We start from the raw sequence: 13649 nt of genomic DNA, 5'->3' as shown, positions 1-13649 counted from the left end.
AAAAATAAATAACAAAGCACACGATTAAAATCAAAAGCAATGAGAGCGGCCGCGGCCGACGCGTCATTGTCTAGCATCTCTTATCTCTCTCTCTCTCTCTCTAATATTATCTATATATACTTTCTATATTTTCTTACGCGAGATACACTTTACACACACGCGCTCTCAGCGACTCGAGAGATTCGAGACGCTCACGACAAATCGCTTTCCAAAAAATGCTCTGTGAGTCTTTAATGTTTCAGATCGACAAGTTTACGCGGCAAAATCCGAGCGCGCGATACACGGAAAGAACAACTCCGTTAACAGTGTAACTGAATTTTCCGTTGCCCGGACGGCAACTCGGTTGTGGCAGCGAATAGACTCCTGCTGGAGGAATTTTCTCAGTCAATTGCTCTGTTGTCTCAACCGATGCAGCCGAATGCTCTCAGTCGCGATAACAGACATGTCGTTCATCGTCACCAAGGAGCTTTTCATTTCTGATCACTGAGTTTTCGCGTCCACATTCAGTCGCAGGAACCGAGATCTTTTTTCCGTGCAAAAAGGAAAGAGCTCAATTGTACATATATATATACATTGCAGGTACCATATTTTCTTTTCGCGATTAATCCTCGTGCACTCTCAACTTGAAGTGTATGCTTATATCGCAGGTCAAATACAGCGCGTTTTAATAGTAAGAGCTCTCTCTGTGAAAACGCGTCGTTCCCTCGCGCGTCACGTTGTAACTGCGGACTCTCGACGGCGGCAGTGGCGACGGATTTATTAATGTAATTGCCGGCGAAACCTTTTCGACTAATCTCATTAGGCGATATCGAGGATTGTTAAATACATGTACATAAGACGTCCGGCGGAGCGCGAGACGTTTCAATTGTTCGGAACGACGCGTTCGCGGATGGAATCTCGTTCGCTCTTGTGAAATCGAGAGACTGCTCGGTACGGAAAGAAGCGCCGAACGATGTCGGACAGCGGTGTCCGCCGAACATACACTGAGAAATGAATTTGGTTGAATTGAACCTGACAATGAGCAGCCAAGCGCGTTTTGTTTGAAGGAATTTCTGGTTATCTGAACGTCGATTGTGTACGGGAAAAAAGGAATAAGTTTCCGCAACTAAAAACAACATAGAGAAAGATTAGTCTTACAAATCAACGATAAATATTCTCATATATATAAGCAAGAATATTAGAATCTTCTTGGAAGATTTTCAGTCTTGATTTGATTGAATATGTATTGGTGCAAGTATTACTTGCACTCAATTCAAGACTAAAAATCTTCTAAGAATATTATAATATTTTTGCTTATATATATATGAGAATATCTATGATTGACTTATATATAACACTATTTTTTATGTAGCTGTCCATGTAATACTGTGAAAACTATTCCGTGATTTTTTTCCATGCGAAAACTAGAAATTTGATTTCCCCCAAACAGGAAGTTGATGTTGAATTTGCTCGTCAGATAGATTCAACCGAACTGATTTTGTATCGCCGACCGACTCGTTCGCGTGTCGTCAAGCGAGAACTTTGCGAATGGTCGACGAGGATATCGGCGCGTCGCGAGCATTCGCGAGAATTACGAATGCACTTCCGCCACTTAGCGCGACGTCTTCCGCATTAAAGCCACTCCAGTGACTCCGGGGAATTAAAGTGACGTCGAGTAAATAACCGCTCCTCCGACTTGTCCCGCCGGCCGACGTTGTCGCGGCACACACGCGGCGTTTACGTTAGCTTCTCGTTGCGTCATTACGGATATGCACTTGGAATTAATGATATTGCTTTTGCTTTTTTCCGCTAATTGTCCGCGCGCCTCGGCCTGCTTGCGGGAAGTCGAGGAACATTCGGTACTCACGGATAACGAGCGGGCCTCATCGCCGAGATATTAATATGGATACGAGGAGTTTAAGACTTCCGGAGTTAGCGATGGTCGCAGGCCAACTGCTTTGTCAATTGGCTTATTGCCCAGTTTTATNCCTCCCACCCTCCCGAACATTCCAACGTTTCCTTTTTTCTTTCTCAAACTTCCGCGCGCGTACGCGATCATTTATTTTATATAAATATATACATGCTCACGCATCTCCGTTCCGTCCCTCCTATCCGCGCTTGACCCGCTTTTCGCGCGAAGGGGAGAGGCAAAGTCGCGTTTCTCGCGCGCACAATCGTCTTCGAACGAGGAATCCGATTTCGCGACGCGACGCGAGTCTCGTTGTTCCCGAGATCCGTTCGAAATCAACCCCGAGCCTCGGCGGATAAAACGGCTCGCGTTGTCGACGGCCGCGGAATAACCGGCAACGGTTACGAGATCTGTAAACGGAATCTCGAGTCGGCTGTCGGATTGGTCAAGTGTATGTATGTGTGTGTTGCGCCTCGATACAGCCGTTCGAAGATAACTATCGCTTCTCAATAATGCGCGAAGTTCGTCGCGCGCGCGAAGCCGATGGTTGAGGATGTACTGCCCATTAGTGTCGTATTTTCAGTGGCGCATCAAAGGGCTGTTCATCAATTTAGTATTTATCAAGCAAAATTACGTTTCTATATTTATTTGACTACACTGTAAATCCAAGTGTGTTACTTTCACACGCACAAACGCCTTAAAATGATACATTTGGCTGAAGCTATTTTTTTATCGAGCTTTTCTCCCGATTTAGCTTACGTCATTTAAAATGTTTAGTCATTAACACGTTAAATGTTAAGTTAACACGTCCAATCATATCGACGTGATTTGAAACAGTAAGACACGTGTAAGAAGTGTGTAAGAAGAGCTTCAGCTAAAGGATTTGCAGTGTACATGAGTAAAAAATGTTAATTTGAAACGAAGTTGAGGTATACACAATATTATAAATACGAAAGTATTCTTTTCATTTTTAATTTATATTTTTTTATTTTTTATTTTTTTTATTAATGTAATATTTGCCATACAATCAGCTAATCTAATCGAGATGAACGGATAATATAAAAAAAGCAAAGGCACAAGTGCTTAAATATGTCCATATGTATGTATATTTCGAGTATTATTATAAGTTATGAATTTTATACCGCTGTATTCTCAAAACAAAATAGCCAATAATTCTGAAATTTCTGTATAAATTTCTGTACATTAATCTTTAATATCACAGTAGTTCTTCATCAGAATCTTTTTAGTTTGAAAAATATGAAAAATAGAAATGAAAAATAGCACGCTAATCTCAACGAACACTTATAAAAAGTATCGACTTTAGTCACAAGTATCTCAGCTCTTGAATGGTCAATCTTTTTCTAATTGCACGAACAATAAATTAGATAATATTTCAATGTGTACGCAGTGCAAGTTTTATAACATTCTTATTTCGTAAACTTATTTCGCCTTTAAAGTGGAATAACTTCTAGGCTCTGTATTACTGTCAAACTTTTGGTGTCACTTTTAAATCCAATGTAGACCAATTTGTTCATTATTTTAACTTATGGGTAATACATCCTTAAATCGGCCACGACGGATCTTCCTTCTACTTCCCTTTCATTTTCTCGATCGGACACCGAGAGATCGATACACGCAAACGCAGTAACGAGATTTCGAAAAGACGATCTCTTACCTAGAGGAACTGCCGATACTACTTATGCTGGCACCATCGGCTGTTCTTCTTTGTTCCCTCGACACGTCGCAGTCCGTGATGTCGCACTCCGAGGTGTCGGAATCGCTTAATCTCGAGGTGGTCGACGGCGGGCTGAGGTGACAATCTATCATGTCGTCGGGATCTTGATAATGCCTGCGGAGTGAGTAAAGTCGCATTAACGCGCCGCATAGCTCGCGATGTTGACGCGAAGGAGATCGTTTCAGTCTGAAAGCCGATCAAATACTTGGATTTCAATCGTTACACTGAGAGAAATTATAGTTACATCAACTATATACCCTTTTGTTGTTTTTATCACAAAAATAGTAGCAACATATATGTACTCTCGAAATTGCTCCAAGTGGAATCATATAAAATAAGCGACAATATTTTTATTCAAATCAATGGTGAAAATACTATCTGCTATCTATAATTCTTTCACTGTAATGATTACAGTTACAAATAATAATTACTTTTCTCTCAATATACGTGTGCTCAATGAGACGTATGGCACGGTCGGCGGGATGCGCGTCGACACGTAGCGCGTTAATACACACACGCTTACACAGATTTGATTGAATTCGCAATGACGTCGCGCGAGAGACGAATTTACTGACGGAGCGGGACGTAATGTAGTGAAACATTGTCGGGCGTTCCGCAAGAAATTCGTATCGACGCGAGGCATTTATTTGATCGCTTTTAGTATTGGCATCGGAACTACTAGCATTCGCGAGGGCGATTCATACCCGACGTGCCGGTGCTCCCCGTGAGCGGTCAGGGCATGCCATTCCGGTTCCTCGTATAAAGGACATACTGCCAATTCCAGGACAACCTCGCCGAGGAAATCGTTCGCCTCGTACCTCCCCGCGTAGTCCCACACCGTAATCTCTAATGCTCTTTTCCGCAGTTCCGTACGCCTGATTCCATTGTAAACGAAAATCTGATTCCATCTGGGATCGTTTGTATTCGCCACGGTCTTCGTGCGCCGCTTCGACTTCTCGCTACGGTGTTAAAATATTCACATGGACACTTCTCTCCCCCGCCTCCTTTGTTTTTTCGTTTTGTAATTTTTTCCTTCTTTTTTTTCTCGGCGGAAGAAGCGACGGACGTGCAACGGTGCGTAAAATGATCACTCGCGTAGATGCGATAAATTTATACAACACAACGGAACACATATATATATATTATGTATCGTAGAGCTGTGTTCCTTACGCACAACCGTGCGTGTTCTGAGAGAGAAGAAAGGAATTCCGAACCATCGATTCGCAAAATTCGCGCGTGTATCTATTCGAAGTTTCGAATGAGGGCGAGTTGAGTGAAAAAAAACGCGCACACTTTATTTATCCCCCGATCAATAATCGTTCTCTCCGCTCTGCCAAGATCTGTATTATTGAACATCGCGAGGAAGGTGTTCCCTCCTCCTCTTTTTCTGCTCACCTTTTGTCGGGCAGCAGGAAAACTTTGGCGTAGGGATTTCTAGGCTGGCCGTTGCTCCTCGGTGTGAGCCCCTCGGCGCAAACTATCGTGACGATCAACTGAAGTCCTACGGGATCGAAACCCAGCTTCACCTGAATACTACCGCCCACGTTCGCGTTTCCGGTCGGATGTCGGGAGTGTCGGCCGCGTCCTTGGGCATGCAGGTCCGGCGAGCCGGGCGACGTCACTAAAACCGACGGTTTCTCACGCCTCGCGTCGTACAATTCTGCAAGTGAGCATCGTGCGGTGTCGACTAGGATATAACTCGTTTCCGTACCTGCGGCTCTTGGAGCGATTTACAAGGGGATGCGTGAGAGAGTAATGAGAATGGGTGAAAAACGAGTTAACGTAAAAGTAGGACCGACCGGGTGCTTTTCGATGAACGGACAAAGTCTCGTGCTCTTGTACATTTTTCGACTAGTCGTTCGTGATACACTCAGAGAAAAAATTACTAATCTCACCAAGAAATTATAGTTACATTATCATTATAAAAAACATTACTAATTCTATAGTAACATTTATATTACACAAAAATGGCCCTTTTGATAATAATTCTTTCACTATGTAATTACAGTCACAAATATCAAAAACTTCTTTTCCTCTCTGCTCGGTGTAGTAAATATATTTATGATACTGACGTTTATGATATCCGAATAACAGATCGGCTCGAAAAGATATCCGAAAGACAACCTAATCGGTTCGAGAGATTAGAATGTCCATTGGACGTTCGTATTGACCAGGTGGTTTAGCTAAATCAAAGACGTGTGAAAGAGACGAAGACGACAGAAAGACGACATGCCATCAAAAGCCAAGCACAGGATTAATTAGTGTTGTTAACGAGAATTAATACTCGTAAGATTAGGATGATGAGTCAAATCTTTATTATAATAATATTCACAATAACATTTCTGTCGGATTTTCTTCAGTAAAATAAGTACAATTATTATGTCTTCATCATAAACATAAGCAGAATATTGTTAAGGCCAGAGGAACATGCCGCGCATATAACGATCATCGCGTGAACTCAGATAACTCTCGAATAAGCATAACGCTGGTGAAAAGATGCGCGGAAATACTTATGCTGAGATTTAAGCGAGATTACTACTTCGTCGTCCTGAGCACGCTTTCTTCTTGCTGATTTCCCTATACTGGCCCTGGTCGGAGGAAGTATGCCCGAGGCGATGGAATAATAACCTCGCTTCCCAGCGTAAGTATTTTTCCGCACGTCCTTTCATTTACATTATGCTATTACTCGCGAGTTATCTGCAATTCGCATGATGACCTTTGGAAGTGATACCAGCGGATAATATTGCTTGCTGATTTTTCTATACTGGTCCGCCGGAGAAAGCGTGCCCGAGGTGATGAAATATAATAACCGCGTTTTCCAGAATAAGTATAACCGTATATCTTTTTATTTACGTTATGCTTACTTGCGAAATATCTAAATTCACGTGATGACTTTTGACTCCGCGACACGTTCTTCTGGCCTTGATAGTATTTGCGTTCTGACCTTGCTTGTGTTTATAATGACGACCTAACAATACATTAATAATATATTAATAATAATATTGCACTGAAGAGAGTTACGAACAGAAATGTTTAATATTATTGTGAATATTATTATAATAAAGATTTGACTACATTCTAATCTTTTAGATACGAGTATTAATTCTCGTAGCACTGATTGATCTGTGGTTGGCTCTTGATGGCCTCTTTGATTTTCGTAGTTGCATTGAGTCTCTTATTCTTTGATTTGATTTCATCTTACACACCTCGGTTAACTAGATGACGTTGCGAAATTGATAAATTAAGATCTCTCTGAGGGGTTCCACGAACACCCGCGTCTCTTTCTCGAAGAAGAAGTGAACATGCACTGGTTCCCACAATCACGGTGATCCGCGGAGAACAACGGGACGACGCCAAGAAAGGCGGGAAGGAGTTGTCGTGATTAATAATGCCGGATCGGTATACACGTTAGACGGTGGCGGATATAACGAGAAAGTGTTCACACTTATTCGTAAGAGGGTCACACACAAAATACCGGTGACGTATTTAGACTCGTTAGAATTGGAGGAAAAGCGCTACACGAGAGGGATCTGTATAAATATCGGCGTCCTCGGATTTCATACATACATGTGATATACATATATGCATATATACACACATATATACAATTGTATGTATATAGTTGTTGCTCCCATAAGACTAATCGATGGTGCTGTTTAGCGGGGGTGCATTAGCACTACGATCTACGTCTACGTTAAAACATCGACGGTATGCATAAGGCAGAAGAGTATAAAAAGTAAATAATCGATCTTCTTCGTCGGTGACGTTCGTTGAGAATCGGAGGAGTCTCAACGAAACGGTCGCCGTTCGGTAAGAGAGAGAGACGAAAGACTAATGATACAGGGGAAAGAGAAACACCGACCAATAACCAATTGTGTTAAGGAACAATAGTTGTCTGAGGCCTACCCCACAGAATACATTTCTTAAGACCTGGAATACGAAAAATCATATAATCTATGACAATATAGCGTCGCTTTTCTAGTATCTTATTAATATACGCTTGCGCGGATGGGGTGCGAGAGGGAGTAATGAGAAGCGCGATTACGTGCGCGTAATCTTACACTATACCTGGGGAGATTACGTTTAATTGGATTTAATCGGTACCGATAAATATCTCATTTCAATCGGAATAATTAATTACCGGCTCGCCTATCAGGATTTTATCCGATTAAATCGTAGGGTATCGAGTGTACTGCACTTTTCGTCGCCCATTCGCGCGTAACTTTCCTTCATCATCCACACACGTATACCTTCGTATGAATGTGTGTGTGTATGAAAAATTTATGTGTTAAATAAAACGAAGCGCGAAATATACGGAAAATAATAATAATCCCAACTCGCAGTCGCGCGCGTACTTTTCTAACGAATCCTTTCTTTAGCGACTCCTCGACTACGCTACATGTCGACAAGCTGACTTATATACCTAAGAACGAACCACTCTCTTAAGATTGATTTCTCTCTATTGATTAAGATAATGGTCTGGCGCCATAAGCCCATGCACGACTACCGCAGGATGAAGTGTGTGTGTGACAGAGTAATGTATACTTCAAAGTCGTACGAAAGAGATCTCAAGTTCAAACAACAAGTCGACGATGGTGAGTGAAAGAAAAAAAAAAAAAAAAGAGAGACAAAGTGATCTAGATCGCGATTATACATCTGGTAGACACAAAAGCGAGAGATATCGAGTCGCGTGTGTCTGTATAATCACCTTTGTGATGCGGCTGCTGAGGTCCGGAGATGGTCTCGTGTTTCTGCCTCCATTGACTCTGAGCGACGATCCTCCTCGATGCCATCGGCGTCGACGGGCCCGGTCCTGCGGGCATCGCGCCTGTTGTCGTCGAAGACAAGTTTCGCGAAACTACGAGCTCGACTTGCGGCTCCATCCTCGACTCGCGGATGATCTCGGAAACGACATCGAAGCTCTTGCCCTGGAGGGACCTCCCATTCCACTTGATCACCTCGTCACCTGAAACAGCCGCAGGGAATACCCGAGAAATCGTCGAGCACCCGATTCGTTCCTGTGAACGGTCGCGGAAACTTGTTACGATTGTTACGGGCGGTCGCTTTCGTGGCGTTAAAGGCGCGAATCGTCGGGAATAGTTCAAGTGGTGGTCGATTCAAAGTCGATTCGCGCGAATCGAAGAAAGAATGATCGACGGGCCGCGGAAGTTATCTTGCAATTCGTTCATATTCGACTTTGCGCAATTTACTCAGCTCGAATGCGTCAGGTGGTTTATTTATCCGGAAATTTTCGCGATCCGTTTGAATTCCGCAATTAATCCCGCGGGTGCGTTACATCGCGATTTTTCACGACAAAGTGAGCGGCGTCGAAAGTATTTTTGGCACGTAGCAGAGAGCGACGGTGATTATCGCGCGAATGAAGCACCTCGCATTCGCCTGTGTGTATTATCAAGAGCAACGACTGCGTTTTGAGAATTCTCACTTGTTTCGAACTTTGTAATCCTCTTACCGGGTCTAAGTTGACCTTCTATGTCCGCCGTACTACCCTTTTTCACCTTCTCGATGAAAGCGCCCATGGAACCGTCTTCCAGTAGTTTGCCACCGACAACTTTTAGTCCGAGTATACTACTACCGCTCTCGGTGCCGGATTGCCGATTTGCCGATTTTCGCAAGACCATGTGGCCGATGATCTTCTGACCGTCTCTGCTCACTTGCCAGGATAACGGATGCTACGGAGCGCGGATAGTATTTCTTTTACTGATAATGGGTGTCTCATGCTTTCGTAAGCCAAAAGCAATAATGGAACGTACGTCCGAATTCTGGATGATAAATTCGCGAGTCGGGCGTTCTAACGCAACGCTGGCGGTTCCGATTTGCTCGGAAAGACTCTTTTTTTTTCAGGCGAAAGGATTGTACTCCTCAGTCTCCAGCATATCCGGCGCGTATTTCCATTAATGGTCTATTTTATCGAGTAAGACACAACTTTCGGGGATAATCGCAGGAGAGATTAGCTCGCAGGTCCTACGGAGAAATGTTTTGCGTCCGCATTCGACGTGCCAGCTTGCGACAAGACATTTCTCTTGCGCAGGATGCAAGGAAACTCAAGCATACAAAAGAAGCCAAGTATTATACGTCCTCTAAGACGCCAGGAGATCCGAGAGGATCTACACGCTTCGCCAAATATTATATATCGATATGAAAGAGATGTACAATTTTGATTAATTCAAAGAAGCACGTGAAAATGTCTGAGAAACGAGCGACGTAGCAATCTTACGAAATAATAGAAATCTCATCCGAAGCGTGTCTCTCTCGGTGACCTTGCCGACGAAGAGAAAGCCTGTCTACGAGGTAGGCGATCTACGGCCAAATAAAAACTGGGAGAATAGAATCGGCATTTACAGAGTAGCAAGCAACATGCACACACGTATATAAGAGCTACCACATGCAACGTATGCGAATAAAATTAGCGAATAATTGCGGCAGAAAAAAGAAACGTTCCGCAAGTACATCTCGCGGAGCCGACGAGACGTTCGCACGGGCTCTGAAAATTCGGATAGATACGTAAGGCATGCAAGTAGCAACAACTGCGTGATATTGTCGATACGCGCAACGATTCTGAGCGTGATGTCTCTTCCTGTCTGAGAACGACACGATATTCACCATAGGGTGGATCTACTTTCGGGAGAGGGGTTTCGCGCGCCTCCTTTCTACCTCTGTCGATCGCGATATTCCCTATCGTGCGACGAGAGTTCAACGACATAACGCGGCGATCCCATTTAGCGTCCCGACGCAACAAGCGGCGCGAAGAACGGGGTGGAACAGCGTAGTATAAAAATCTACGTCCTCTCGTAATCCATTTCTGCTTTTACGCCAGTGAAACACACTCCAGGCGATCCCACGCATCCACCAGAGACGCATTCCTACGGAAACGCACACCGATCTTACCGCAACGGCCAAACGCGCGCAATCGCGGGGGCGATAAGAACAAAAAGGAAAGAAAAATAGAAGAGAATCGCGAGACTGATCGACGAGACGACTAACGAGGTCGTCGAGTCTCGTCGGTCGCGATACCTCTTTGGCCGCGTTCCAATTTGATTAATTATGAAACAGGTACGCTTCTCTCGAGAAGCTGGCATCCTCGCTGGTCTTTTAATTGGATCGTTTTCGAGGTACCTCCGCGAAATCACGTCAAATTTCCCAGATTACGCGCTCGACAATCGTCGGGGCTTTTCAGCGCGCGCAAAGAAACCTCCCCGTTCGATCCGATCGCCGAGGTCGAAGGGGAAACTCGTACTGCTCACGGCAGTGTTCGGTTACCTCATTCTCACCCAGACACCCGCCGCGAAAATGAAAGCAAGCTCGGGCGGAAATAAGAGAGAAAAAGGGGAGGACGACGGAGCTCGAGTTACTCGACGAGAGATACGTAAGTCACGGCTGGATAAATGACTCGATCGTCGTGACCGTTTACTCGGAGAATTTAATCTCGGTTATTTGCCTCGTATAATTGGACCGCGACCCGTCCTCGCGTAGTTGTCGTCCTTCTGGTATATCGAGCGACGGGCACGCGATATCGTTGTCACCGCGTCTGTCGGAACAAAAATCATAGTCGCGTGAAGTCTTGATCGTACGGGAAAAAGCTTCCGAACGCGCGATTCATAACGCGGGGTGGGTTCTAGAGTCCCTAGAACACAGCCTGGCCACTGTTTATATTAGCCGGATTAATCTTTGTAATTAAATGGTGGAACCATTGAAGTACAAAAATGAGATAAATTTAAACAGAAGTAATATAAACGATAGAAATATAAATGATAGATAATTATAATCGTAGATATTTAATTATGTCATAAAAATAACATCATTCTATATTAATATGTTTATAAACCGTCACAAACATAATTTATAAACTAAGCAGTCTTCTAAAATTATATAGAATTAAATAAAAATCATTTAACTGTGTAGAATGCAAGGATATACCGTTTTGTTGTATTTTCTTCAGTTGATTTTAACTCCAGTCATTTTGACTTCTTTTACATTTACAGTAGACTCCCGTATAATGCGGTTAATACGTTACGCGCTATACGAATTCGCGTTGTATGAAATCGTGCTGTACGGGAATTTTTCTTGCATAACGCGTATAATCTCAAGTGACGTGTTTGAAATGACTATTGCTATGCCAACTTTTATTTTCTATGTTTTATCAAATAGGACAGTATTTAAAAAATAAGTGGCATATAGACGCAGTTAGTTAAAAAAAACCAATTATTAATATATGTAAAAAATATTTTATTTCATTGAAATTTAATAAAAATATAATTATACAAATTTATTTATTATGTTTTTTAAAATTTTAAACATTGAAAAATACTTTTCGTTATCGTTATGTTAAGAGTGACCGCGTCAAGAAACAAAACAACAATGAAACAGAAGAAGTCGGCGCTGTACGAAGAATTGCATCATATGAAAACAATAATCGCAATATCTTTGGCGCGTTATAGGGATTCGCGTTGAAAGAACTTGCGCTTTATGGAAGTCTACTGTATATTTTACTTATTTGTAATCATGTAGTTAGTCAACTATCTTCTAAGACTAGAATTCTAATTTCGGTCTGTTCCTTTCTATTGTAAATATGAAATACAAGTGTGTGATTTATAATTTACGGTACACATTAATTTAATATTGCAAGAAACGGTATAATAGTTTTATTTACTATAAAGTTAATTCTTTGTTCAGAACAATATACAATTCAGTCTAATAGATACGTGTTCCGTGTCGCAATAGACGCTATTTTACTACAAAATCTATTACAATGGTCAGATTCTAGGGATTTTAGATTCTACGAGTCTCTTCGCGTCGGGGAATTCCGGACGTTCGATATTGAATTGATTATCTGCAAACTCTTTTTTTCTCTCTCTCTCTCTCTCTCTCTCTCTCTCTCTTCACATTTTACGTTACGTGATATAACCTACGGGAATTTGACGATTCTCTGGGCGATCGTACTTTAAGTCGGCAGTGGCGTAAAAGAGAAATGAATGTCAGAAGTGGTTATTCATTGTTTAAAAGTAACACAAATCTCTTCTCGGGTCGCCGTTAAATCCACGTCATTTCAGGAACTCGAGGAAAATTACGACAGATTTTCGTCAAGAGAGGCGCGACGGAACGGATCGAAGATAAGTCTAACGTGAGAGAATTGTAGTACAGAAGACGATTAGCTACTCGAAACTTCTGAATTCACGGAGTATCTTCGATGAAACCGCGAGCGATGAAATCATTTCTCGTTCTCTTTCTCGCTGTTCCAACTTGAAGCGATGTAATTCGCCTTAATGAACGCATTATCCGTTAACAATAGGCATTATCCTGATAGACAAGATTCGCGCGAGACTCCGTGGCTTCAGTTACTGTGATTCGAGCGAACTCGAATTCGGTATTGGGCGTCGACGCTGTAAATTATACACGGAAAGCCGATGGAAAAAAAATCATACGAACAAATCTCTTTCTCCCACACACACACACATTCACTCACTCGAGATAAAAATACGTATATACAAGCATACAAGCCTTCAAAAGCTCGAAGTTTAGGGTTAATCGAGCAAAAGAGGTTCTTTCCCGTCGGCGCGAATGTAAGGAGGAAGGAGGAGGGGGGCGATAAAAACCAAACGTCCGGGGCGTTTAACTTCGTTACACATACGCCGTGAGTGTGTATCTATATGTGTATGTATGTGTGTCTCGCCCTTTCGAATCGCGCACGTCGATCGATACGATAGCTCGGATAGCGGGATCAATCGCGCGCGGCTCTCTCCCTCCCTGAAACCTCGGCTCTTCCGGCGTGTCACGTCGCTGCCACATTGTGCGTGTAATCCGAAAGTAACCAAACGCAAGTGTCGCACGCTAATTGCATCAATTACCAAGCCATCTTCAACGCCACTCTATTGAAGCGAGCAGCGAGAAAGAAAACAATTCCACTTTGGACGACGTGTTCCGGCCGGCTTTTGAATTCCGCCGCGATTAGCGTACGCTGAAGCAGCGCGCACCGAGCGTAATCGTTATCGAGAAAAAGTCCCCCCCCCC

At 43.0% G+C, this 13649-nt stretch overlaps 1 protein-coding gene across 4 annotated transcripts in view; it reads right to left on the bottom strand.

The window, feature by feature from the left end:
* The window catches only part of LOC106745680 (regulating synaptic membrane exocytosis protein 2), a 75012-nt gene that overhangs the window by 24060 nt on the left and 37303 nt on the right, over nucleotides 1-13649 (bottom strand). For 3 of the 4 annotated variants that reach the window (XM_014621498.1, XM_014621496.1, XM_014621497.1), the window contains exons 8-13: nucleotides 9094-9313; nucleotides 8332-8589; nucleotides 7530-7577; nucleotides 5019-5283; nucleotides 4328-4582; nucleotides 3564-3737 (exon numbers count right to left, since the gene is read on the bottom strand). In XM_014621498.1, the coding sequence (XP_014476984.1) occupies nucleotides 3564-3737; nucleotides 4328-4582; nucleotides 5019-5283; nucleotides 7530-7577; nucleotides 8332-8589; nucleotides 9094-9313 (1220 nt within the window). The remainder of the gene's footprint in view (nucleotides 1-3563; nucleotides 3738-4327; nucleotides 4583-5018; nucleotides 5284-7529; nucleotides 7578-8331; nucleotides 8590-9093; nucleotides 9314-13649) is intronic. The other variant, XM_014621500.1, reaches the window with a different exon arrangement.

The sequence above is a fragment of the Dinoponera quadriceps genome, unplaced genomic scaffold (assembly GCF_001313825.1).
Source record: "Dinoponera quadriceps isolate SergipeBrazil2010 unplaced genomic scaffold, ASM131382v1 scaffold1441, whole genome shotgun sequence".
NCBI classification, from domain to species: Eukaryota; Metazoa; Arthropoda; class Insecta; order Hymenoptera; family Formicidae; genus Dinoponera; species Dinoponera quadriceps.
This window is presented reverse-complemented; position numbering and strand designations above follow the sequence as displayed.